This window comes from Rhinatrema bivittatum, chromosome 8 (assembly GCF_901001135.1).
Source record: "Rhinatrema bivittatum chromosome 8, aRhiBiv1.1, whole genome shotgun sequence".
Classification (NCBI taxonomy): Eukaryota; Metazoa; Chordata; class Amphibia; order Gymnophiona; family Rhinatrematidae; genus Rhinatrema; species Rhinatrema bivittatum.
The window spans coordinates 144795037-144820361 of record NC_042622.1 but is presented as its reverse complement, the minus strand read 5'-3'; the positions used below and the strand labels follow the sequence as shown (position 1 = coordinate 144820361).

The window sequence follows — 25325 nt, the reverse complement described above, 5'->3', positions numbered from 1 at the left end:
CATTTCAGCCAGCAGTCACCACAAGTATTTTTAAAACTTGCATGTTGACTGGCTGTGCTCATCTTGCAAGACTAGTGTGGCTGGCCTGTGAGACTTAAAAATGCTTGTGGTGACTGCTGGCTGAAATGTTGCACATGTGTTTCACTATGCTGGCTGGTGGGATGGAGTTTGCTTGCCACCTCAAACTATCTTTTCTCTGGTGGGGAGGGAGAAGGGTACCTTCATTGAGCCACTGCAGTCAATATCACGGCACAGCAGGGTGGGAACTGAGGATCATACCAGGGGATGGAGGCAAGCATTGGGCCTGAGAAAAGCTGCCATTGCTGCAGGTCCTCGTGAAGTCCCTGAGAAGGAGATGCCATCAGTGCTGTGGGTATCCGGGTAACTTGTTTTACAGGTGGTATATAAAGCCTACTAAATAAAAAAAATAAAAATAAGGCTGGAGAGAGGGGACTGAGAGTGAGGGGGGAGGGGGGGTGGTTGAGAGAGGGGTGGAAGAGAGAAATTGAAGGGTGAGGCAGGTGCTAAGGAGGAAGGCTGGAGTACTGGGTGACAAGAGAGGGACTGAGAGGAGGGATGGAACGCTGGGAAGCTGAATTATTTTTGGGGAGTAGGAGAATGAATGAAGAGATCAGATCACGGAGAAGAGTGAGTGCTAGGAGCGGGGGAAAAGAAGAGATGGGGAAGAAGGTCACTGGGAGCAGGGAGAAGGAGGTCTAGGTATGGGAAGAGAGGTGGCAGTGAGAATAGATGGGAGAGAAGGAGCACTAGGAATTGGGTAGAGAGAGAGGACGCCTTGGCAAGAGGAATATGAGAGGACACAGGAGCATTGGATAGAGGGGAGAAAAGGACCATTATGACAGGAACATAAAATGTTGTTGTAGCTTTGTGACACAATATAGAAGGTTGGAAGAAATGCGTGAATGGGGAAAGGGGGCAAGTGAAAGGACAATGCTGGGGGATGTGAGAGAGGGTCACATGGCCAGGGGTGGGGTACAGTGAGAGATGACTGAGCAGCGTGAGGAGTGAAAGACGGAGAGTGGAATGTATGAACTTTGGTTTGGTGTGTCTTGAGGCCATGAAATAAAAACAAAAGGTTGAGAAGCACTGCTCTAGAAGGAAGAAGTGAAAGGTGAGATATGATACAAACATCTAACAGGCTTCCATAAAGTACCAGGAGGCATTTCCCATAGAATAAAAAGCTCAATGACAAGGGCTCATGATATGAAGTTAAAGGAAGAGAGACTGAAAAGGGATGTGAGAAAATGCTTTATCACTGAGAAGGGAGATGGACACCTGAAACAGTCTTTCAGCAGAGATTATAGGCCAACACAGTGTCAGAATTCAAGCATGCATGGGATAAATACCGAGGGACCTTAATGAGGGAGGGAGGAGACCACAGTAGGACCACATATGGGCAAACAGGGTAGACTAAGCGATTATTATCTTCCAACATCTTCTGTATTTCATTCCTGTGTATGTGACCGAAACTGTGTAATGTGTGATTAGGGCACACAGTTTAGAACTGAGGTTCAGCGGTGTGTTTTCCAGACAACCTGTGAAACAAAATTCAAGATGTGTCTTCCTCTTAGCTGAGGTCACCAGTCAGAGGGATGGTCAATTTCAGAAAATTTTGAGCTTTGTATGCTGTTGTTGTTCTGGAGTAAAAAAAAGAAAAAAACATCAGGGGATTATTAACTGGTATACCGAGAAGAAAGGAGCCAGGAGTCACATGCAGGAGCAGCTGGTTAGCAGGGCTCACATTCTGCCGTTTCTAACACCCTGCATCTTATCTCAGAAAGCCCTCTGCTTCCTGGTGAATGACTGCAGCCTCATTCACAACAATGTGTGCGTGGCCTCTGTGTTCGTGGACCGGGCTGGCGAGTGGAAGCTGGGGGGACTAGACTACATGTTCTCAATCCAAGGAGGTGAAAGCAGGCCACGGAAGGGAATTGCAGAGCTGGAGAAATACGATCCGCCTGAGCAGATAGAGAGCAGCAGCAAGGCAGCTGGTGAAAAGTGGTATGTGTGTATTCAGGGGCTCAGGAGGTAGAAACTTTAGATTTTTGAAAACTCTTGATAAGTAATTGATCCCTGTAGCTTGTGGCTGTTTGTGATGTCATTGGTTATGGAAGCTGCCAGGCTTGCTAAAGAAATAGTAGCAGATGGTGGCAGCTGTGCAGAGAACTTGAATATAAGATGGCAAGGATGCATGCATGCATGATGTGGCAGCTGAGTGGACAATGCCACTTCCTTCTTGTCTTATGACTTATTTGTTTCTTTGTGTTTTTTGGACAGGTCAGCAGATATGTGGCGGCTGGGATGTCTCATTTGGGAAGTGTTTAATGGGCCTCTGCCTCGCCCCTCCTCTCTGCGCTCTCTGGGAAAGGTAGCCTTTGTCTGCACTTGATTGCTCTTTTAAGGGAAGCCCAAGAAGATTTAACATATTTTTAGCACACATCACATCCCTTGTGTCCCAAAGCACTTTGTACAGATTCTCTCTCCCCAGACTTCCCCATAGATGTCTCTCTAGGTTCCCCATCTCACAGTAACATGGTAACATAGTAAATGATGGCAGAAGATGATCAAAAGACCAACTGGTCCATCCTATTTGCCCAGTTATTCCTGTCCACTCTGCTAATGATTTATCCCAACCGCCAGCAGTAGAACATGATCGTAGCTTGGCAGTGTGGACAGGAATAACTGGGATGACTGAATGGATCTGTTGGTCTTTTTCTGCTGTCATCTGCTCTGTTACTATAAGTTAAGTGGGGAACCAGAGAAAGGCAACCAAAGTGTAAGGTCTGCAGTGGAAGACCTATGAGAGAAGACTGGAAGACTTAAATATGTATACTCTGGAGGAGAGAAGGGACGGGGAAATATGATACACTGAAACCAGGGTTCCCTGTTCGTACCCGGATCAGTCAGATCCTATGTGGTTCTGTTATTTTATTAAGAACTTCTATTGACATTGTTATTGTATTGTTTTCATGTTTTATTTTATTATGAATGTATTATCATGTGACTTGCTTAGTGCCTTGGCGTAGGCGATTAATAAATTCTTATTAAACTAAAGCTAAACTTATTCTTATTAAACTAAAGCTAAACTTTCAATAAAAACTTTCAATACCTGGAAAGGTATTAATGATACACAAAAATCAAACCTCTTCTGATGGAAAGGAAATTGTAGGTCATGATATGAAACTGCAAGTGGGGCGACTCAGGACTAATGACAGGAAATATTTCTTCATGAAAAAGGTGGTGAATGCATAGAATTTATTATTATTTATTTATTTGATTTAAATTCTGCTTTTCAACACTTCAAAGTGGATTACATTCAGATACTGTAGGTATTTCCCTATCCTCAAAGGGCTTACAATCTAACAGGCTAATTTAAAGCAGTTGTGCACATATGATTTAAAATACCGCCCGTAAGTATGCACCTAATTTAGTTTTTAATTACTTTTTATTCAGCAGAGAATACAGCAAGCTGTGACAATATTTACAATGTACACAATATATGAAAAAAAACCTGCACCACAAACTAAAATTGTGATATTTGAACAATAGTACAAGCCGTTATTCAAGCAAACATACTTTGCTTATCTTGCTTAGGTCTTTGCTGGCTTTAATGGGCTTAGGTGAGCGGATTTTAAAACATGCTCGTGTGAAGGACATTCCCAGTTTTTTCAGTTAGTCCACCAGTTTGCCCAGTCAATCTCAAGGTCATCCAGGCACATGGTTCTTCATCATGCAATCTCTCAGTTGACCTTGACCCCTCACCCTGTTGCATTAGTTCTAAAACGCGATTTCTGCAGACTTACACTTCGTCAGGAGTAGCATAAATATACACAACTAACAATCCGCTACGTGCTGTGGCCTCCAGTTTTAAAATATGAATTTATGTGAGTAACTGCTGGCCCTGCCCCTTTTCCACTGCCCCCTTTTTTAGCATGCACATATACGCACATAAGTAGTGGCTTTTAAAATTTACATTGCTCACGCACGGCCCACATACGTGTGCATATTGGCCTTTTAGTGTGAGCAACACTTTTTTTTTTATCATATATATTTTATTGAAAGTCAAATATCAGATATACATTAACAGAACCACTTTACAACACACTTTTGGCATTCAACTTTGCAGTATATAGAACATAATTTCTCCCCCAACCTCCCCCATCGCCTCACAAGATGAAATCAAGAATGAATAGAAACAAGACTCCCTCTTCATGACGGTTAGTTAACCAGGATCAAAGATCAATGATCACATAAAGCAGTCTGATGTTAACATAAAAATATGTACATAATATTCTTAGTACAAAATATGAACCTGTAAACTCCTTTGCAATACTCAACATAAGACAGCATCAATAGCGTTATCAATATCAGAATCAATAGCGAATATTTTAAACCGATTCCTTCTCTTCCCACATTCTGAAAGGCTTCCAAACTTTCTGAAAAGTCATAACTTGATAGCATTTATAAGCATGAATACTAGCCATTCTGTAATAAAGACGCACTTGTTTTAGGACTGACTGTAGTATGGGGCCTTCCGGATGTTTCCAGTACAAAGCTAGTTCACATCTAGCTGCTCTGGAAACTTGTTGCTACATCCGTTGTTGGTATTTATCTAGATTTGGATGTGGGACATTTAGCAACACTAACCCCACATTTAGTAGATCCTGAACCCACAAAACAGGTTCCAACCACTGTAGAATTCGGCCCCAGAATAAGGAAACCTGCGGGCACTTCCACCAAACGTGAAAGAAGATACCTTCACACTTGCAATTTCTCCAGCAATTAGATCTATCAATGGGTAGATACGGTGTAACCTGGTTGGAGTGAGGTACCACCTCGTTAATAGTTTATAGCAATTTTCCTGTAAGGAGGGGCCAATATGGAACATTTGTAAGCTGTGCAGTAGATTTGATCCCATATCTCTAAGAAAGAGTCGTTTTCAGATCATTTTCCCATGCCTTTGTATGTGGGAAGGTCCCTTAAGCAATTTATAGATCTTAGAAACGAAACCCTTCTTCTTTTCCACATCTACACATAAATATTGAAAGAGAGTCTTTCCTAACGCTAAAGAAGCACTGATTGGTTTCATTAACAGGCATGTCTCAGTTGGGCATATGCCAGGAAATCTATTTCCTCGAAGTTATAGTTTGTTTGCAGGGTTGCAGTTGATGCTAATATGCCCCCTTTGAGAACATGTTCAATGTTCCAAACCCCATGTACCCTCCAGGTGAAGAAAGCTTTATTCTGATATCCAGCTGGGAAAAGACAGTTATAAAAGAGGTAGGTTTTGTGAAAATAAACTCTCTTGCCTACTAACCGTATTCACCATCTATTCCAGACTTTTAGCAGAGTTTGGAGGGCAAAAGAGAGGACCATAGGCGAATGCCACTTATTTCTCAGTTGCCAGGGTATGGCCATCAATAGCATATTGCCCAACAAGTTCTGCTCTAGCCTCACCCATTGTTTAAAATAAGTGTGTGTATATCTGGAATCGCCCTAAATCGAGCAGCTGCATCCAGGCAAGACTGGGTATTCCCAAACCTCCTCTTGTCTTAGGTTGGTTCATGAGTGCACGAGAGACTCGTGATGGACACTTTTTCCAAATAAAGTTAAAAATCTTTCTTTGCCAGATTCTAAGGACAGCTGATGATATAAAAACTGGTAAAGTGGTAAACAGATATAGAAATCTAGGTAGAATATTCATTTTGGCAATCGTTATTCATCCTAGCCATGAAAAGTGCTCCCGGTCCCACCTGGGAATATCCTGGTCTAACTTTTTTAATAAAGGGAGATAATTTAGTGCAAAAAGGTCCCGCACCTTAGGTCCAGTCCTTATTCCCAGATACTTTATGGATTCCTTTGCACATTTAAATGGGAAAAGAGTTTTTAAATGACAAACCTCATTATCAGCCAGGGTTATATTAAGGATCTCAGATTTATCAAGGTTGACCTGGAAATCAGAGGATTTCCTAAAGGTCCTCAGTTCTGAGGAAACAGCTTAAGAACACAAGAAATTGCTATGCTGGGTCAGACCAAGGGTCCATCAAGCCCAGCATCCTGTTTCCAACAGAGGCCAAACCAGGCCACAAGAACCTGGCAATTACCCAAACACTAAGAAGAGAGGAAGAAGGATGTGTGAGAGTAAATAGAACGTCATCAGCAAACAGTGACAATTTTATGTGCAATTCACCCAGTTGTATCCCAGAGATATCAGGAGCTGCCCATATGCGAGCAGTGAAAGGCTCAAGGAAAATGGCAAACAGAAGTGGGGAAAGCAGACCCTTCTCGACGGAAAAATAACCACCATAGCCCCCATTTACCTTCACCTGCACCTTAGGGATAGAAAAGAAGGGCCAAACCTAATTTTTTTTCCAAGTGTTACAAAAAGAAAAGGTCAATGTGCTTTTCGGCATCTAGAGAGAATAATATAAATGGAGTCTTTTCGCTACTAACCCACCAAAGTATGTCGACAACTTTCCTGACGTTGTCTGCTGCAGTGAGATGTGGGATGAATCGTACTTGATCAGTGTGTACTAGTCCCTGTAATATCCCATTTAAACATCCAGCCAAGACTCCAGCTAGAATTTTTAGATCTACATCTATAAGTGAAATTGGGCGGTATGAACCGCATGCTGTCGGATCCTGGCCTGGTTTGCTATAACTGAAATGCTGGCTATATTGGAATGTAATGGGAGATTTTCTCCAGCTCTGATGCTATTAAAATAATCCATTAGTGGATTCACCAGCTCAGCAGCAAATGTTTTATAATAGCTATTGATGAATCCATCCAGTCTGGGGGATTTACCCAGCTTGAGGGTTTTGATAGCAAGCATTATTTCAAGTAGGTTTATTGGGGTGTCTAAATATTTTTGTTGATCTGCTGTTAAAGCAGGTAAGGACACTGATGCCAGGTAGTTGTCAACATCCGTTAATGCGATGGCTGAATCTTTAGAATATAAAGATGTATAGAAATCTGTGATGCGTTTTCAAATAGCTGCGGAAACTGTTAGAATATCACCATTACCATCTTTAATCTTAGCTATTGTATTTTGAGATATGGACGCTTTATGTTTTCGTGCCAGAAACTTGCCGGCTCTATTGTCCCCCCCTCAAAATGATCCAACTTTGCAACTTCTAATTTATGAACCACATAGGCTGAGTCTAGTAAAGCCAACTCATATCGAACAGTCTGCATCTTTTTAAGTATTTGTAGCGAGGAATTCTGCATATGCAAGCGGGACAATTCTTCTATTTTAGCTAGGAGCTGTAGCCTATGCTTCTCTCTCTCTTTTTTGCAATGAGAAGCTTGAGAAATAAAAATTCCCCTCATGACTGCCTTTGAACATTCCCACAGGGAGCCTGCTGAGGTGGAAGGTGTAGCATTCAGCTTAAAATATTCTTTAAATTTTTCTGAAATGGTGTAACATTTCTCATCCTGCAATAAACTATCATTTAAGCGCCATACTCTTTGCCCCGTATCTGATCCCTAAGGGTTGAAGGTCATCCTAATCGGGGCGTGATCAGACCATGTTGTATTCCCTTGTTTTATTGTAACTTTTACTTCATGAGGTTTAGTTTAATGTTTATTGTTATTGTTAAGATCTTTGTTCTCTGTTAACCGAGTTGATTTGATTTGTATCAAGAAAGTCGGTATAAAAAAGCTCTAAATAAATAAAATAAATAAATGTTGCTGCAGATCTTTAAATAAACTGCTATGCTTTTTATATGTATTCAGTCCCTTAATGTTAAGGGACATCACTCGCAGGGTCATGGCAGCAGGAGTAAAGAAAAGGATGTGAAAGAAAGACATTCGGACCTGTGGTAATTCGGGGATCCTCTATAACGATATCAGCTATCGTGCACCATCAGCTTTCGTCCACCATTCCTCCATTGTGGACTGCTGTCTTCATCGGGGAGTCTATCACACTTTAAAGAAGTCTGTCCAACTGGAAACCCCCAACACAGAGGTCAAATGTATGAGATAATTTACCCAAAACTAATATACATAATCGTAACTCCTTAGAAAAGTCGTTTCAGACCTGAAATCATAATCTTATTATAATTGAACAATTACTGCAGCAATGTAAAATACCTGAACCTTCTCTCACTGTCACCATTTAAACACAAATATATATGTCTACTCAACATAGTCCTGATTGTCAGGCGGCACCAGCGGGGACTGAGCGGGCAGTAGCTGGTTGGTGCTGAAGTCTGCGATGGTTGCCGGCCCGCTGCCATTTTGGTGGCTCATCAATTTTAACTGACCCTTCTTCAGTAACTTGTGTTTGGAAGGTGATCAGCAGATTCGCTTGTTTAAATGCTATCCATGCTTCTTGCACAGTTTTTGTTTGGAAAGTGACACCATTAGCAGTGAATGAGAGGCCGAAAGGAAATGTCCATTTGTATCGTATTTTTTCCAGGTAAAGCGCCTTTCTGTAGTGTAAATGGGGCTAAGTCATTGAATATAGTTAAATTATGTCCTTCCCATTGCCAATCTGGAGAGTTCCTTGCTGCAAACATGATTTGTTCTTTAACTTTATAGCTGTGTAGGCACACTACAATATCGTCTGACTCATAGGGGGGCTCGGGGCCCAAGGATCTGTGTGCTCTTTCGATCTGAACCCTGGGTTCAGGCTGGCCATGGCTAGAGTTGTCGTCGGTTGTAATAAGGACTGCAGTACTGTTGTCATCACTTTTACACAGTCAACATAGTCTGGAGTTTCAGGTATACTGCGAATGCGCACGTTGCACCGATGTGAGCGGTTTTCCAAATCTTCAGTTTTTTCCAGTAGAGAAGCTTGATCTTTGTGGAGAGTTTTCTGTTGGGCAGCAATCTTCCTCTGCAATTCGTCCTGGTCTTCCATTTGAATGTTCAGTTCGTCCACACGTGTGCCTAAGGCCGCAAGATCTTCACATCCATCAGAAATGGATGCGAACAGTTCATTTTTTAGCTGTTTCATGTCGGATCTTATATCCATGAACCATTCTCTGAGTTCGTTCTGTGTAGGTATTTCAGAGAGGCCTGTAAAGTGATCGGGATCTGCCACTGGCTAAGCAGGAGCCATTGCGGCCTGGTCGCTCTACTCCTCCATCTGGTCCGCTGCATTTTTAGCATAAGAAAATTGTTTTAAGTCTGTCGTTTTTCGCTTAGATGCCAATTGATGAGGCTAATATCGCTGTTAGAGCAATTTTAAGGTAAAAATTGGCTCTTATGGTCTGGATAAATTGCAGATTTCCTTGGGGTGTTGCAGGGGCTCTCAAGCTAGGCAGCCATTCCCTCCGGTGACATCAGCAAACTCCCCTCCCCCCCAGCACTTTAAAAAAAAACTTTTTATTTAAAACAACCACCTCCACAATTGACATATTTATAGAAGACATGTAAAAAGAATGCCGTGATGCTGAGGATAGGAAAACAATAACAAACCATATAGGGGGATCCAGGAATTATGGAAAGGGAGAAAGATATATGAAACCCCACATGTAGGCAATACTCATACCCTACGGACCCTATTTTCCATGTATTCCCAGTATCTTCCTCAAATCTTGTCACATTTATCAACTTTTCCCCCTTAAAGAATGTGATCTTTTTAATCAAAGCTAGTTCGAACATCTGTTTCTTCCACTGTACTAGGCTTAAAATTCGGCCCTGTGTTTGTACCTGAGGCAACAGAGGGTAAAGTGACTTGCCCAAGGTCACAAGGAGCAGCAGTGGTAAAGAACGATAAGAACGATAATGGAATTCAAAAGAGCATGAGATATATATCGTGGATCCCCAGGGGATGGAAGTGAAGAAATAGGATAATCCTACGATAATATTAAATGTAACATTTCTGCATGGAGGTAACCTGCACAGAGAGGTAGTTACTACCCTAAGCAACTTACTGGGGAGGCTGGATGGACCATTTTGGTCTTTATCTGCTATCATTTACTATGTTCATTTGTATTTGTGTAAAGCGATTTAGGATACTCGTGTCTTCTATAGGACCTCAGATTACCAGATTATGACAGCACCTCCTTTCTTCTCCAGATCCCCAAGTCCTTGGTACCCCACTATTGTGAACTGGTGGGGGCAAACCCCAAGATACGTCCCAACCCCTCCAAGTTCCTGCAGAACTGCTGTGGACCGGGAGGCTTCATGAGAAACAGCTTCGTGGAAACCAACCTCTTCCTAGAGGAGATACAGGTGTGTGGGCCCTCCTCCCTGACTAGACACAGATCTGACACACAGTAGTTTTATGTACTTAACTGGGAAGGGTGGAAATAAATGAAAAAATCTCATCCACTCCCAAATTAAAGAGAGGCCGATGGGAACAGACTGCTGCCTTTAGGCACCAATCAGGTCTGGTCCCCTATTGATTACAACTTCTGTTCTCTAGACAGCTGGGAACAGGAGGGAGAGAAAAAATATGTCTTTTCCATCTTAGCTGACAGTGCAGGGTTAGGCTGTGATGATTATTACTCACTTCTGCTGGGTTTTGATTTTAAGAACATAAGATTTGCCATACTGGGTCAGACCAAATGTCCATCAAGCCCAGTTTCCTATTTCCAACAGTGGCCAATCCAGGTCACAAGTACCTGGCAGGATCCCAAAAGGTTGATTAGATTCCATCCTGCTTATCCCAGGGACAAGCAATGGATTTCCCAAAGTCCAACTTGGTAAAGGTTTATGGATCTTGTGTGGCAAGGGGCTAACTATTTTGCTTCCTTTTCTCTTCTCCTCTCTTCTCCTCTCTCTGGCAGATTAAGGAGCCGAATGAGCGCCAGAATTTCTTTCAGAAACTTAGTGACAGCCTTGATGCCTTCCCTGAAAGTTTCTGTCGACACAAAATCCTTCCCCAGCTGCTCACAGCTTTTGAGTACGGCAGTGCTGGGGCTGTCATCCTTACCCCGCTCTTCAAGGTGTGTGTGTGTGTGTGTGTGTGTGTGTGTACGGTGCTTGCCCTGCTCTTCAAGGTTAATTTCTTTGTGTGTTTGTGTGAGTGATCCTTTTCCCACTCTTCAAAGTGAATTTGTTTGTGTCTGTGGTCCTCATCTTACTTTTCAAGATATGTATGTCTGTGTGTTTTTCTTGCTGCACCCTTCAAGGTTCATCTATGTGTGTGGTCCTCCTCCTCCTGTTCCTCAGTGTTTGTGTGCGAGTGTCATCCTCTCCCTGCCTTTCAAAGTATGCTTTTGTGTGTTCCCTGTACATACCCGGATCAGTCCAAACTCCTGGGTTTATTCATCCCTGCCAGCAGATGAAGACAGAGAAAAGCCTTGCTGACACTGCTTAAAAGCCCTGGTGCCACCTGCAGTAGCTCAGTATTTCTCTGCCTCCAGCAGATGGCGGGTGCATGAATTGCAGTTCTTCTCTACCCTTTTTTTTTTTTAAAGGATTTTGGGTAAGCCTTCCTCCCAGGGGACTGGTTCTTGGGGAACCATTCCCTGTTCGGTCGGGGTGGACCAGTTGAGGTCCAGTTCTGTGGGGTGTAAATCTGGTGGTCCAGATCCCTCCCCTCACGAGGCTGGCCGTGCGGCTTTCAGCCCTTCTTTTTTCTCAGGGTTTTTTTTCTCTCCTGGTAATTCAGGAACTGAGTTGCGCTGGACAGCTCCTCTCAGCTGCAGGAGAGAAACTTCCCTCTTAGTTTTTTGTTAAAGTTTAAAAAAAAAAAATTTCAACAGTGAAGAAAGAAGTCGGCTTCTGGTAAGGCTCCAGGGCAATTTTTGGTTTTTTTAGCGTTTTTTACCTTAGATTTTGATTTTTGCAGCTCCAAATCTCCGCAGTTCCGAATGGAGATTTTATGGTCCGTAATTGCGGTGGTGCGCTCTCGGGAGTTTTTGGCCTCCTTGGATCTGACGGAGGCGTATTTACACATTCCCATTCGTCCGGACCATCAGCATTTTCTGAGATTCGCAGTGATGGGTCAGCATTTCCAATTTCAAGCTCTTCCCTTTGGGTTGGCCACGGCTCCTCGCATGTTCACCAAAGAAATGGTGGTGGTGGCGGCAGCTCTTCGGCGCGAGTGAGTGTATCTCAACGATTGGTTGATTCGGGAGAAATCGTTGGAGGGGTGTCGTTCGGCAGTCCAGAAGGTGATTTGTCTGCTAGAGTCTCTTGGCTGGGTGGTCAATCAGGCGAAGAGTCATCTAGAGCCATCACAGACACTAGACTACCTCGTGGCTCGTTTCGATAACGAGACTAGGCAGAGTGTTCCTCACACAAGAGAGAATGATCAAGCTCCAATCACAAGTTTGCCGCTTGCTGTCCTTGAAGATACCTCGGGCCTGGGATTTTTTGCAGGTTCTAGGCTCGATGGCCTCAATACTGGAATTGGTGCCATGGGCCTTCGTGCATATGTGCCCACTTCAGAGGGCCCTGTTGGACAAATGGAATCCTCTGTCACAGGCTTTTCATTTACCGGTGTTGCTGGATGCGTCGGCACGAGCCAGCCTCTCGTGGTGGCTACAGTTGTCCAATCTACAGCGTGGAGTCACTCAAAGTCCTGGAGTGGGTGGTTCTCACTACCGATGCCAGTCTCTCTGGTTGGGGAGCAGTCTGCGAGCGACAGTCGGCCCAGGGCACTTGGTCGGTGGAAGCCTCATGGCCTATCAATTGGTTGGAGACCAGAACAGTACGGCTGGCACTTCAAACCTGTCTCCCCCTCGTTCAGGGTCGTTCGGTCAGGGTTCTGTCAGACAACGCCACAATGGTTGCTTACATCAATCGTCAGGGCGGGACCAAGAGCCAGGGGGTGGCGCTGGAAGCTCAGGAGTTGTTTCAATGGGCGGAGCGGTACTTGGTTCAGCTAGCAGCTTCTCACATCGCAGGTGTCGACAACGTTCAGGTCAATTTTCTCAGTCGTCAGAGCTTAGATCCCGGCGAGTGGGAGTTGACGGAGTCCGCAATGCGGCTCATCCAAAGACGGTGGGGCTGTCTCCTCGTTGATTTGATGGCAACTCGGCTCAACACAAAAGCTTCTCAGTTCTTCAGTCGCAGGAGGGAGTATGGGGCTGAGGGAGTCGACGCACTGGTAGTGCCTTGGCCTCGGGGAATCTTGCTGTATGTGTTTCTGCCGTGGCCTCTGGTGGGCAAAGTATTCTGCCTAATAGAGAGGCATCCCGGGGAAGTGATCCTAGTAACTCCGGAGTGGCCACGTCGGCCGTGGTTCGCGGATCTAGTCAATCTAGGGGTGGACGGTCCGGTGTGCCTCAGTCATCTTCCAGATCTTCTCCGTCAAGGTCCCGTATTTTCCGACCAGGCAGATTGCTTTTGTCTAGTGGCTTGGCTTTTGAAAGGCATTGCTTAAGGCGTAGAGGCTATCCAGAGCCAGTGATCACCACGCTTTTGCAAGCTAGATGGCAGTCTACTTCCCTCTCATACGTTCAGGTCTGGAAAATATTTGAAGCTTAGTGTACTGACCGAGGAATCCATGCGGTTCAAGCCTCAATTTCTCAAGTCTTGTCTTTCCTTCAGGATCGTTTAGCTAAAGGTCTTGCGTTTAATTCTCTTAGAGTGCAGGTAGCGGCTCTTGCCTGCTTACAAGGAAAGGTTGAAGGTTATTCCCTTTCTTCTCATCCGGACGTACAGAGGTTTCTTTGGGGAGTTAAGAACTTGCGTTCTCTGGTGCGGAAGGTATGTCCTCCCTGGAACCTTAATCTGGTTCTGCACGTATTGTGTAACGCTTCATTTGAACCAGTCCGGAGAGTGACTCTTAAAGATCTCACTCTCAAGGTGGTGTTCTTGGTGGCTATCTGTTCTGCCAGGAGAATTTCGGAATTGCAAGCCTTGTCATGCTCTGCCAGGAGAATTTCGGAATTGCAAGCCTTGTCATGCAGGGAGCCTTTTCTTCAAATATCAGATTCGGGAATTACATTGTGTACAGTTCCCTCTTTTGCCCCAAAGGTTGTCTCTGCCTTTCATGTTAATCAGACCATCGAGCTCCCAACATTTGCAGACTTGGAGGATTCTACGCAGCATGCTCGGGAGCTTAAGCTGTTGGATACCCACAGAACCTTGCTTCTCTATCTCAAAGTTACTAATGCTTTCAGAAGGTCTGATCATCTTTTTGTGTTATGGAGCGGTGCTAAGAAAGGTACCCATGCCTCCAAAACAACTATCGCCAGATTTTTTAAGGAGGCTATTGGGTCGGCGTACATTCTGAAGGGCCATCAAGTCCCTGAGGGTTTGTGGGCACACTTAACCGTACTCAGGCCGCTTCATGGGTGGAGGCTCAGTTGGTATCTCCACAAGAGATTTGCAGAGCAGTGACTTGGAAGTCGCTGCATACTTTTGCAAGGCATTACCGATTGGATTTGGGATTTTCTGATTCCCAGTCCTTTGGGGAAAGTGTCTTGCGAGCGGGTCTCTCCGGGTCCCACCCTCTCTAGGAAGCTTTGGTACATCCCAGGAGTCTGGACTGATCCGGGTACATACAGGGAAAAGAAAATTGGTTCTTGCCTGCTAATTTTCGTTCCTGTAGTACCAATGGATCAGTCCAGAGCCCACCCAGGTTGGAGGGGCGAGTCTTCCGCTCAGCTATAATCATTTCAGCAAACTTCTGTTCTTTCTTGGTAACTTACAAGTTTTTTCTCAAATTTTATTATCAAGTTCTTTAGTCTGTTTATTGCTCATAGTGTTTTTTCAGCTTGGGTACAGATCAATATTGAGCTACTGCAGGTGGCACCAGGGCTTTTAAGCAGTGTCAGCGAGGCTTTTCTCTGTCTCCATCTGCTGGCAGGGATGAATAAGCCCAGGAGTCTGGACTGATCCCTTGGTATTACAGGAATGAAAATTAGCAGGTAAGAACCAATTTTCTTATTGCATTTATGTTTGCATGTGGTACTTTAGAAGAGATCTGTGCCATGTTCATCATCTCTCTCCTTTTTCTTAGCTTCAGGCTCTTCCTGCATTGCACCATATACTGCTGTCTCCCTTTCTAAATTCTCATTTCTCTGCCACAGGTGGGGAAGTTCCTGAATGCTGAGGAGTATCAGCAGAAAATCATTCCTGTGATTGTAAAGATGTTCTCTTCCACAGACAGAGCCATGAGGATACGGCTGCTGCAGCAGGTCTGTGTACTCTGTCCTGAAAAAGGGCTGGGAACAGTTCTAGTGGCTCTTGGACATTACAGTATTTGGCAATGGGGATACAGAGCCTATCACCTCTGGGATTGGAGGGCTCAGAGGATGGCACAGGGATACAGAGACTGTTATCTCTAGGACTGGAGAGCTAAGGGGTTGTGCTCAGGGATATAGAGCCTATCTCTTCTAGAACTAGAGTGTTCAGGGGATGGGTGGGAGGTTGGTGGACTGCACAGATCCTGTTGCTTCTAAGACTGGATGACACTGAATCTGATTCTGCTACCTCCTCCCATTTTAGATGGAACATTTTATTCAGTACCTCAATGAACCTACAGTGAACACACAAATCTTTCCACATGTGGTCCATGGCTTCCTGGACACCAACCCAGCCATTCGTGAGCAGACTGTAAAGGTATGGTTGACCACAAGAAAATCTTGTAGGAGTTTCAGAGGTGGCAGCTACCAGAAAAAGGAACTTGCCAAACATTCCCTGCACCCTTCCATGTTTGCAACTTTTCAATCAGTGTCACTTGCCCAGCTACTCCATTAACTGGAATTGGAATTGTTAAGATGAATGTCTTGTTCTGGCTGCAGTTCCCAGCTTGTGCTGTTATCCTGTAAGGTGCTCCTTGGGCCGGGGGACTCCTACTGAAATGGTTTAGGCAGCCCCTGGATGGTAGTGGATGGAGAGGTTCTTTGTTTATGGTGATCTTTGGTGGCTGATTAAGAATAGTTGTGGAAGTAGTTTTGGAGAAGGAACTGCAGTTTGCTCCCAGCCAGAAGAGGGCACTGCACTCTGTGTGAAGGTGGTACTGTATTTTTTATGATTGGTTGCTTCCAGGAAGCAGCTGCTTTTTGATTGGTCAGTTACCCTCCCTGAGCCCCAAATCCTTCGGATGGGCAAGGGCCTCCTCAACAGTTTTCTTTTCACACTTGCTAGCCCTGTAACAACTTCCTTCTCTCCCTTTTTCTTCTGCAGTCCATGCTGCTCCTGGCACCAAAGCTGAGTGAAACCAACCTGAACGTGGAGCTGATGAAGCACTTTGCCAGGCTACAGGCCAAGGATGAGCAGGGCCCCATCCGCTGCAACACCACTGTTTGCCTGGGGAAGATTGCACCCTACCTTAACCCTGCTGTAAGCCCCAACTGCCCCACTCCATGTCTTCTCTGTTACCAGCCCACCAGTGCCCTTTTGCTGTCTGCCATTCACATCTCCTGAGTGAACCACTTCCAAGGTTGTTGTTCATATATCCCTGCAGTCATTGCCAGCTTCTAGAGTTGAGAATATTTATCTGTTTTCTCTAAGATGTCTTTGGCAAGTGCCATGGGTTTCCCACCTAGAATGGATCTTTATCCAGTCTGGTTAGCATGTGCCCTAGTACCTCATGCCAATAAAGGGACTGAAAGATTGTCCAAACTGGATATCTTTGTCTACTGACACAATCTGAAGTGGCCATTTAATTATACTGCGTAAAAGTGTGGATCTTACAGGGGGTCTTGTAGGGTATATCCTACAGTGATCTCGTGGGTAATCTTTGTACTCCCACCGGAGCAATGAACAAAACCAGGGTGCAACCTCTGATGGCTACAACACTAAATAAACTTGAAAAAGGAATGGGGGTGGGGTGGGGTAGGAGGGGTGTGATGAGGCTCGAGGGAATAACCGTGGCCCCACTAACTGCTGACTTGTTCCCCTCCAGACCAGGCAGCGGGTTCTCATTTCAGCCTTCAGCCGAGCCACCAAGGACCCTTTCCCACCCTCACGGGCAGCGGGGGTCTTGGGTTTTGCTGCTACGCACAACTTCTACTCCATGAGCGACTGCGCCTTCAAGATCCTGCCTGTTCTGTGTGCTGTCACCACGGACCCTGAGAAGAGCGTTCGTGACCAGGTTAGGGGTCCCTGAATGCCAGTCCCTGGCTTCTGACACAGACCTATGCCAACTCACTTTACTTCCCTGTGCCTCAGCTGTAATCCCTGACTCTACCTTACGTCACTGTTCTCTGCGTCTCTCTAGACTTTTAAGGCGATTCGGAGTTTCCTGACAAAACTGGAGACAGTATCTGAGGATCCAAGCATGCTGCCAGAGATGGGTGAGCACAGCAGACATTTACCCCAGTCCTTCTTCTGCCCTGCAGTAGCGACTTGTGCAATAACCTTGCAGCTGAGAGACCCTCAGTTGTGCTAGGAGGGAGCGGATGGGCTTATATGCATGCCCTGGCTCTTTCTTTTACTGTGTGAGAGCCTGGGTGTGCCATGGGACAGAATTCACTAGTCCAGGGAGCATACAGCTGAGCTGTTGAAGGGTGGAAGAGTTTGTAATGTAGTACTGTGTTCCCATAGAGGGAGAAAAGAGACTTGGGCCCACAGGCAAAGGGAGAAAGAAAGTCATGGAGCTCTTCTGTCACCCCCACTCTTGGTGGCTCAGCACTATATGTAATAGCTGCATAATTTGGAGTAAATTCCTTTGAGGGTAGGAGGGAGGGGATGCCTCTGCCCCCTTTCCCAGTCACAGAAAGACTGACAGTACTGTGGATGTGTGTGTTCTACATTCTCCTGTCACAGAGAAGGATGTTCATGCAGCCTCAACCAGCCCAGGCATCGCAGCAGCAGCAGGTAGCTGGGCAGGCTGGGCAGTCACCGGGGTCTCCTCCCTTACTTCCAAACTCATCCGCACCAACGCAGGAGGCAGCCAAACAGTGTTGGGGCGGGGTGGAACTGAGGAAGCGCTGGGATCGACCGTGGAGAACCCAAAAACAGGTCAGTGCTCATAAAGGGGGAACTGTCACACCCCTTGCATAAGTTTTACTACTGCTTTTCATTGGGGATCCCGTGTGAGGCTTTTCTCCTTACTACTTTCCATCTGATGCTTTTCATGGACCCCTCCCCACTATGAGGTGTCTCTTCTGACTACTTCCCATCAGGTTTTCATTAGGGTTCCTCCCCTGGGAGGCCTCTTTTAAGGCAAACACCATTCAGTGATGATTGAGCTATTGGGATGGAGAAGATGGGGATAAGTTCTAGTAGATGACTTAAGATCCTCTGTTGTATGTATGCATTTAAGCAGCTGGCCCTAGTCCTGCAGCAGCTACTCTTGATCCTATTGCCCCTGCTTCCCGCCCGGCCGGCTGGGACACAGAAGAAGAAGGGGTTGAGGAGGAGGAAGAGGAGGAGAATTCTGTGGACCGGTGGGATGATGAAGACTGGGGTAGTCTAGAGGTAAGTGGGAAGGAAGAAAGAACTTTTAGAATTGAAACAAGAAGACAACAAAGAAGCTAAGTTGTAATTTGATTTGATGGTTGTGTTGCCTCAGACTCTGTCCAGGAGCCAATTTGAAGCAGAAGGCAATTCTTTGGGTCTTTTTTAGGCATTCTTGTACAAAATATTTATTTATTTATTTTATTTATTTTAAATTTTTATGTACCGGAATTCCTGTATGCAATACAAATCAGTCCGGTTTACAAGTAACGAAAGAGGTTGCCCTGGTCTGGGAAGTTAGACCTGGGTTTTTTTACATAGAACATGGAACAATAACAATAAACCATTGAACATTATTACAAGTAACATAGAATGTAACAATAGCATTTAACAGATTTAACCTTTTTTACAAAGAACTTTAGTAGCGAATATGGTCTGCAGTAGACGGTTATATAAAGGTGAATAATGACTGTTAGAATTGCGAATAAGCAAGTACGGTATGAAAATTAAGTGGCAAGGTGTTGGTGACACCCTGCAATGGTTGGATCTGAAAGTCAGGAGGAGGTGCCTATTGGAAAGCTTGCCTGAAGAGCCAGGTTTTTAACCTTTTTTTGAACTCTAGTAGATTGGGTTCGAGTCGAAGGTCTGGTGGGAGCGCATTCCATTGGTGTGGTCCCGCAGTGGAGAGTGCTCTTTTTCTTAGTGTTGATTTGGCAGGAGCTGCGGCTAACGTGCCTTTGTAGGCGCTTCTGATGGGTCTGGAAGATAAGTGTGGACGAAGTTGGGTTTGTAGAGATATAGGTGCGACGTTGTGAATTGCTTTATGAATGATGGTTAATGTTTTATATAGGATTCTCTGTTTGATGGGTAGCCAGTGGAGGTTGCTCAAGATGGGGGTAATATGGTCTCTTCTCTTCGTGTTAGTTAGGATTCTGGCTGCGGCATTTTGTACTATCTGTAGGGGTTTGATGCTGTTGGAGGGGAGGCCAAGTAAGATTGAGTTGCAGTAATCAAGTTTCGAAAAAATAATGGATTGAAGAACGAGGCGAAAGTCATTGAAGTGAAGGAGTGGCTTTAGTTTCTTTAGGACCTGTAGTTTAAAGAAGCAGTCCCTGGTGGTTGTGTTTATGAATTTTTTTAGGTTAAGTTGATTGTCCAGCCATGCTCCTAGATTCCTGACGTCAGCAGAGAGCTCAATGTTTAAAGATGTGGTTTGTGTCAGGTTAGGTGTGTGGGTGTTCGGGTTGTGTGAAATCAGTAGCAACTCTGTTTTGCTGGAGTTTAGAATCAGGTTCAGGCTGGAGAGTACTTGTTTAATTGGTTGAAGACAATTCTCCCAGTAGGTGAAGGTTTTTTGAATAGATTCTGTGATAGGGATGAGGATCTGGATGTCGTCTGCATAGAGGTAATGAGTAAGTTTGAGCTGTGATAGCAGATGGCAGAGGGGGGAGGAGGTAGACGTTGAACAGGGTGGGAGAGAGGGAAGAACCTTGAGGTACACCTTGGTCTGATAGGATGGGGTTAGAATCCTTGTTATTAATTCTGACCTGGTAAAACCTGTTTGATAGGAATGATTTGAACCAACTGAGAGCTGTGCCTTTAATTCCTATGTTTGAGAGTTGTTCTAGGAGTTGTGAGTGATTTACCGTGTCGAACGCTGAGGATAGGTCTAGTAGGACCAGTAAGAATGATTGTTTTTTCTCCAGGTTCAAAAGTAAATTATCAGTGAGAGAAAGCAAAAGTGACTCTGTGCTTAGTGATTTTCGAAAACCATATTGTGCAGGGGAGAGAATGTTGTATTCCTCGAGATAATCGGAAAGTTGTATATTTACGGCTTTTTCCATCAATTTGGAGATCAGGGGCAGGTTTGCAATGGGTCTGAAGTTAGCTGGGTCTGAAGTTAGCTGGGTCCGTTAGTGATGCATTTGGTTTTTTCAGTAGGGGTTTGATGATTGCAAGTTTTAGTTGGTTAGGAACTGTGCCCATGGCCAAAGAGGTGTTGATGATTTCTGCAATAGGTTTTGCGACGGTGCTAGGGATGGCAGTGAGCAGATTAGTAGGGAGTGGGTCCGATGGATGTGCAGATGGTTAAATTTTTTTAAGTAAATTTTCAATCTCCATGGCGGATGTGGGCTCGAATGACTCTAGTCTAGAATTCAGAGTGGGTTGGTATGAGCTATGAGGTATTAGTAGAGTTTGATGGGTTGTGAGGGAGCTAGTAAGGTTTGAGATTTTTGTTTTGAAGTAGGTGGCTAATTCGTTGGCCTTGCTGAGTGCTAGTTGGTCTGGAATGGATGGTGGTGTCGGTTTGGTGAGAGATGATACGTAAGAGAATAACGCTTTAGAGTCGAAGATGAAGTTATGAATTCTTTTTGCATAGAAGTCCTTTTTTGTTTTGTGTATGGCGTTTCTGTAGGTGTTAAGGGTGGCTTTGTAGTCCAGTCTGGATGTGGGTGTAGGGTTGATTCTCCAGCTTTGTTCTTTGTTTCGTAATTTTTGTTTTAGGGCTTTGAGTTCCGGGGTGAACCATGGTTTTCTGTTGTCTCGTGCCGATTGGATTACTTTTGAGGAGGTTGGACAGAGTTGATCCGCTATTTTGTTCGTGAGTTTGATCCATGAGGTGGTGGCTGTGTTGGCGTCTGAGAGGTCTATTTGTTTGAGATCTTTGGAGCAGTGTTCTGTGAGTAACTCCAGAGAGCATGGTTTCCTGAAATGAATGGTGGTTTTGGAGATGTTTGGAGGTGGTGAGTTTTTCATTTTGAGGGTTGTGTCTATGATCTGATGGTCTGACCAGGGGATTGGTGTGCAGGTGGGATTGGTATGGATGGACCAGCTATCGTTGATAAATATGAGGTCTAATGTATGACCTGCTTTGTGAGTGGGCCCGCTGATTATTTGTGAGAATCCAAGGTGACTGAGGGAGGAAAGGAAGGTTTCGCAGTTAGTAGATTGAGGGATGGAGTCCACGTGAATGTTGAAGTCTCCCAGTATGATGGTTGGTTTGTCTGAGTTTAGGTGTTTGGCTATCATCTCTATTAGAGGGGAGGGGTTAGCCTCTAGAGTTCCTGGTGTGGCGTAGATGAGGAAAATTTGTAGATGTTGAGATTTGAATATGGAGCATTCAAGATTTGAAGTGGCGTATGATAGTTGTAGGGTTATGCCCAGTTGTTTTTTTGCAGCAAGTAGAATTCCTCCTCCTTTCTTTTTTGGTCTAGGTATTGAGAAGAGGTCGAAGGATTGTGTAGGTAATTGGTTAGTTAAAGATATGTCCGTGGGTTTTAACCAAGTTTCTGTTATTGCACATATGTCAGGGTTGTTGTCAATGAGGTAATCATTGAGAAGGTGCATTTTTTTTGGAAAGTGACTGTGCATTGAATAAGGTTAAAGTGAATAATGAGAGGCCTAGAAGTTGTGTAATGGGAGATGTCATGATGTTGATGAGTCTTTGTTGTCTGGGTGTCTGAATGGGGTCTGGTGGAGAGTTATTTCTGGGTTTTCTCTTGAGTATGGGGATGGAGTGGCGGTGTGTCATTGTATGCTGATTTGCTAGTGTTATAAAAGGAAGGTCTGTGACCGGTTACGTTCAGAATCTGCTAGGATGGATGCTGGAACTTGTGGAGTGGAAGCTGGAACTTGTGGAGTGGATGCTGGAACAGCTGGAGTGGATGCTGGAACAGCTGGAGTGGATGCTGGGACTATTGGAGTGGATGCTGGGACTGCTGGAGTGGATGCTGGGACTGCTGGGGTGGATGCTGGGACTGCTGGAGTGGATGCTGGAACTGCTGGAGTGGATGCTGGAACCTGTGGAATGGATGCTGGAACAGCTGGAGTAGATGCTGGAACAGCTGGAGTGGATGCTGGAACTTGTGGAATGGATGCTGGAACCTGTGGATGCAAGAATGCCTTATGGTGATGTTGTGCCATCTGTCTGTGACTTTGTATCACATGCAAAACAGTATGAGCCAGCAGTTTATGCCTTGAGGTGAGGAAAGACTGTAGTATGTTTAACACTTGGAGTTTCATGCTCTTCAGTTTGATAAGTCCAGAGTTTCTTTGTTGGACATTGAGAAGCAGGGCAGAGAGGTGCTATTCCTCTTCAGCCAGGCAGACCAGTCCAAATGTATGCGTTATGCTCACCAACAGATGGAGACAGAGACTAAAAAGCTTGCAGATATCACCCATTATAGGCTCCTATGCTGCCTCAGTTTGCCAGTATTCTCTGTTTTCAGCAGATGGTAGATAAGCATCTTCTGCTGCAAACTGAGGCCTGGTTAGGCCAGATAGAGATTGATGGATTGATAGAGCAGTTCCTTTGTACGCCCTCCTTCGGCTGAGCATAGCCCTAGACCAAGGGGCTTCCAGATTTTCCTGGATTACATCCGGAACATGTTCAATAGTGTCGCCCCCCCTGCCCTCTTTTGATTTTCTTTCTCTTCCTTTTTAGGGGTTTAATTTATTTCTAGTAAAAATAAAGAAAAAAGGGTGGTAGAGGAATACATTTCTTTCAGTGTTGCTTCTTCTTAGCTGTTTGTTTTGTGCTATTTATAACCAAAAAAAAAAAAAAAGTGTACAAGAACAAAAGTTGGTACTTTTGCAGGGCCTGAAGGAGTTGGCAGGAATGATATTTCTTAGCGGGGCTGCAGTGAATTACTTCTGCTTGACTGGGGGCTGTTCTTGGTGGTGAGGTAGGGAATTGATGGCAGCTTCGGCAAAGCGTGGAAAAGAGACTGCTGTGCTCCTTGTGTGAAACGTGCCGACAAGCTCTGGGGTGAGCAGGTGCCCTGAAGAGAGAGATCAGGCAGTGAGTTCAGTCGCTTTCTTTTGGGGTGGGGAGGTTAGGGAAGAACCTCATCAGCGGAGTCAGTAGCTCGGCTGGTTTCCATCGGTGTGCTTGCTGCTGCAGTGGGACCAGGCCAGCTGCTATATTGGAATCACAGCAGAAGGGAATCTGACCCAGGGCCCTCCTCCTTTGGTTCTCACAGGCCAGGAGGCTGAAGCAAATCTCTCAGATTTTACATTTGCTGCTGCCTTTAAAGGAGCAGTTTCCTATACAGTCTTCCCCAAGTTTAATCCCTCTTCAATCAGGGCTTCAGTCTGCAGAGTTTCTGAAGTGCTTGCATCAAGTATTTTGTATGGGTCAGAGTTCTGTGCTGAGCCCTTCTCCTTTGTTTCCTTCCCCCAAGGGGCTTGTTCTGGGGGTTCATGGTGGAAAAGAGGGAGAAGGGATGAAGAGAAGGATATGGGGGATGGTAAATCCTCCAGATTGGATAAATCTCTCCCAGACCTTAGGGAGCTGAAGGAGAGTTAGAAGAGGAGGAGTATACCCCTGGCAAAGAGGATGGTTCCTCTGTGGTAAGATTATTTCTTAAGAAGGAGCTTTCTACATTGATTTCTCATTCCTTGCTAGTGTTAAATATTGTGGAAAATAAAGTTAAGGAGGGTCCCAGTTCTGCTGAGGATCCTGTTATGCCTAGTATGCGGAAGCCCTTGAAAGCCTTTTCTTTACACAGATCAGTCAAGGATTTGATTGATCTGGAAAAGGATTCACCTGTAGCCAATTTTAAAGGTGGGTGGTCTCTGACAAAGCTGTACCCTCTTCCTCAGGAAATAAAGAAATTGAGATTCCTTAAGGTTGGTGTGCTAATTTGTGTAATCCCAGAAAGGACCACTGATCCGGTGGAGGGAGGCCCAGCCTTCAAGGATGCCCAAGGCAGGAAGATAGAGGCAGTGCTTAGGCAGGCCTTTGAGGCTTCTAGTATGGCACTTAAGGTGGCAGCATGCAGCTGTATTGTGGCAAGAGCAGTCCTGGGTTTATCTCAACATATTCAGGAGAATTTGTTAGAAGGCGATAGGCTGCTGTATGAAGCGGTTGAGATGGAACCTGGGGCAGCCTTTTTGGCAGACGCCTCCTTTGATTTGGCTTATACTTCAGCTAGGAGCATGGCTTCTGTTGTGGTAGCCAGGCATTCATTATGGCTTTACAGCTGATCAGCTGATGTTGAACAAGCTTCCTTTTAAGAGCAGTCTGCAATTTGGCAGAGGTTTGTGGAGAATTTCAAGGTAACCAGCTTCCCTGAAGAGAAGCCATTTATCGTTTTTTTTTTCTCACGGACATCAATGTTATAATCAGCAGCCACTCCTCTGATCGATCACCATGTTATCTACGTCCAATGAGCGCTCTTATCAATAGATTGAGATGGATGCAGGAGAGAGCAATCATCTCATTCTCCCAATAGGTGCAAACAAAAAATGTATATAGGACCTACAATTATATATTCTGATGGCTTTGCTGGGGACTGGATATTTTGAAGTATATGCAATGAGTATCTAGCCACACATGTGATTTTTGTTTGCACCTAATGGGAGAATGAGATGATTGCTCTCTCCTGCATCCATCTCAATCTATTGATAAGAGCGCTTATTGGACGTAGATAACATGGTGATCGATCAGAGGAGTGGCTGCTGATTATAACATTGATGTCCGTGAGAAAAAAAAACGATAAATGGCTTCTCTTCAGGGAGGCTGGTTACCTTGAAATTCTCCACAAACCTCTGCCAAATTGCAGACTGCTCTTAAAAGGAAGCTTGTTCAACATCAGCTGATCAGTTGACTACAATTTGCTAGTGCTACTTAATGAGAGTGTCTGAATAGTATATTAGAGTATTTTAGAGGAATCTCTATATTATCATATTGATTTCTCTAGCTGGACCTTATCTTTTTTCATCATAAACCTTGTAACCCCCAACACTCTCTGCCCACTCAAATGCACCCCTTCATGGTCATCAGTCCTGTCCTGCAGAGGGTGTGTATGCAGCAACAGTGTCATTCTGTGTGTCTCAGAGCCATTTTCTGCCTTTGGCAGCAAAGTAGAAATTTATTCTTACCTAATAATTTCCTTTCCTTGAGTCCAGCCAGACCAGAGCAGACCAGATACATGGGAGAATCTGAAAGAGATATAGGATCCTAGGAAAAGTATTCATCTTCACTGTTGCCAGGACAAATTTATATCACTCCTATATCTCCAAGACTTTAAAAATATTAGCGATT

At 44.8% G+C, this 25325-nt stretch overlaps 1 protein-coding gene across 5 annotated transcripts in view; it reads left to right on the top strand.

Annotated features, from left to right (window-relative positions):
* The window catches only part of SCYL1 (SCY1 like pseudokinase 1), an 88307-nt gene that overhangs the window by 17076 nt on the left and 45906 nt on the right, over positions 1-25325 (top strand). For 4 of the 5 annotated variants that reach the window (XM_029611617.1, XM_029611616.1, XM_029611614.1 and 1 more), the window contains 11 exons: positions 1799-2022; positions 2299-2389; positions 10049-10204; positions 10762-10920; positions 14962-15069; positions 15380-15493; positions 16061-16216; positions 16782-16970; positions 17097-17172; positions 17645-17839; positions 18144-18298. In XM_029611617.1, coding sequence (XP_029467477.1) covers positions 1799-2022; positions 2299-2389; positions 10049-10204; positions 10762-10920; positions 14962-15069; positions 15380-15493; positions 16061-16216; positions 16782-16970; positions 17097-17172; positions 17645-17839; positions 18144-18298 — 1623 coding nt within the window. The remainder of the gene's footprint in view (positions 1-1798; positions 2023-2298; positions 2390-10048; positions 10205-10761; positions 10921-14961; positions 15070-15379; positions 15494-16060; positions 16217-16781; positions 16971-17096; positions 17173-17644; positions 17840-18143; positions 18299-25325) is intronic. The other variant, XM_029611615.1, reaches the window with a different exon arrangement.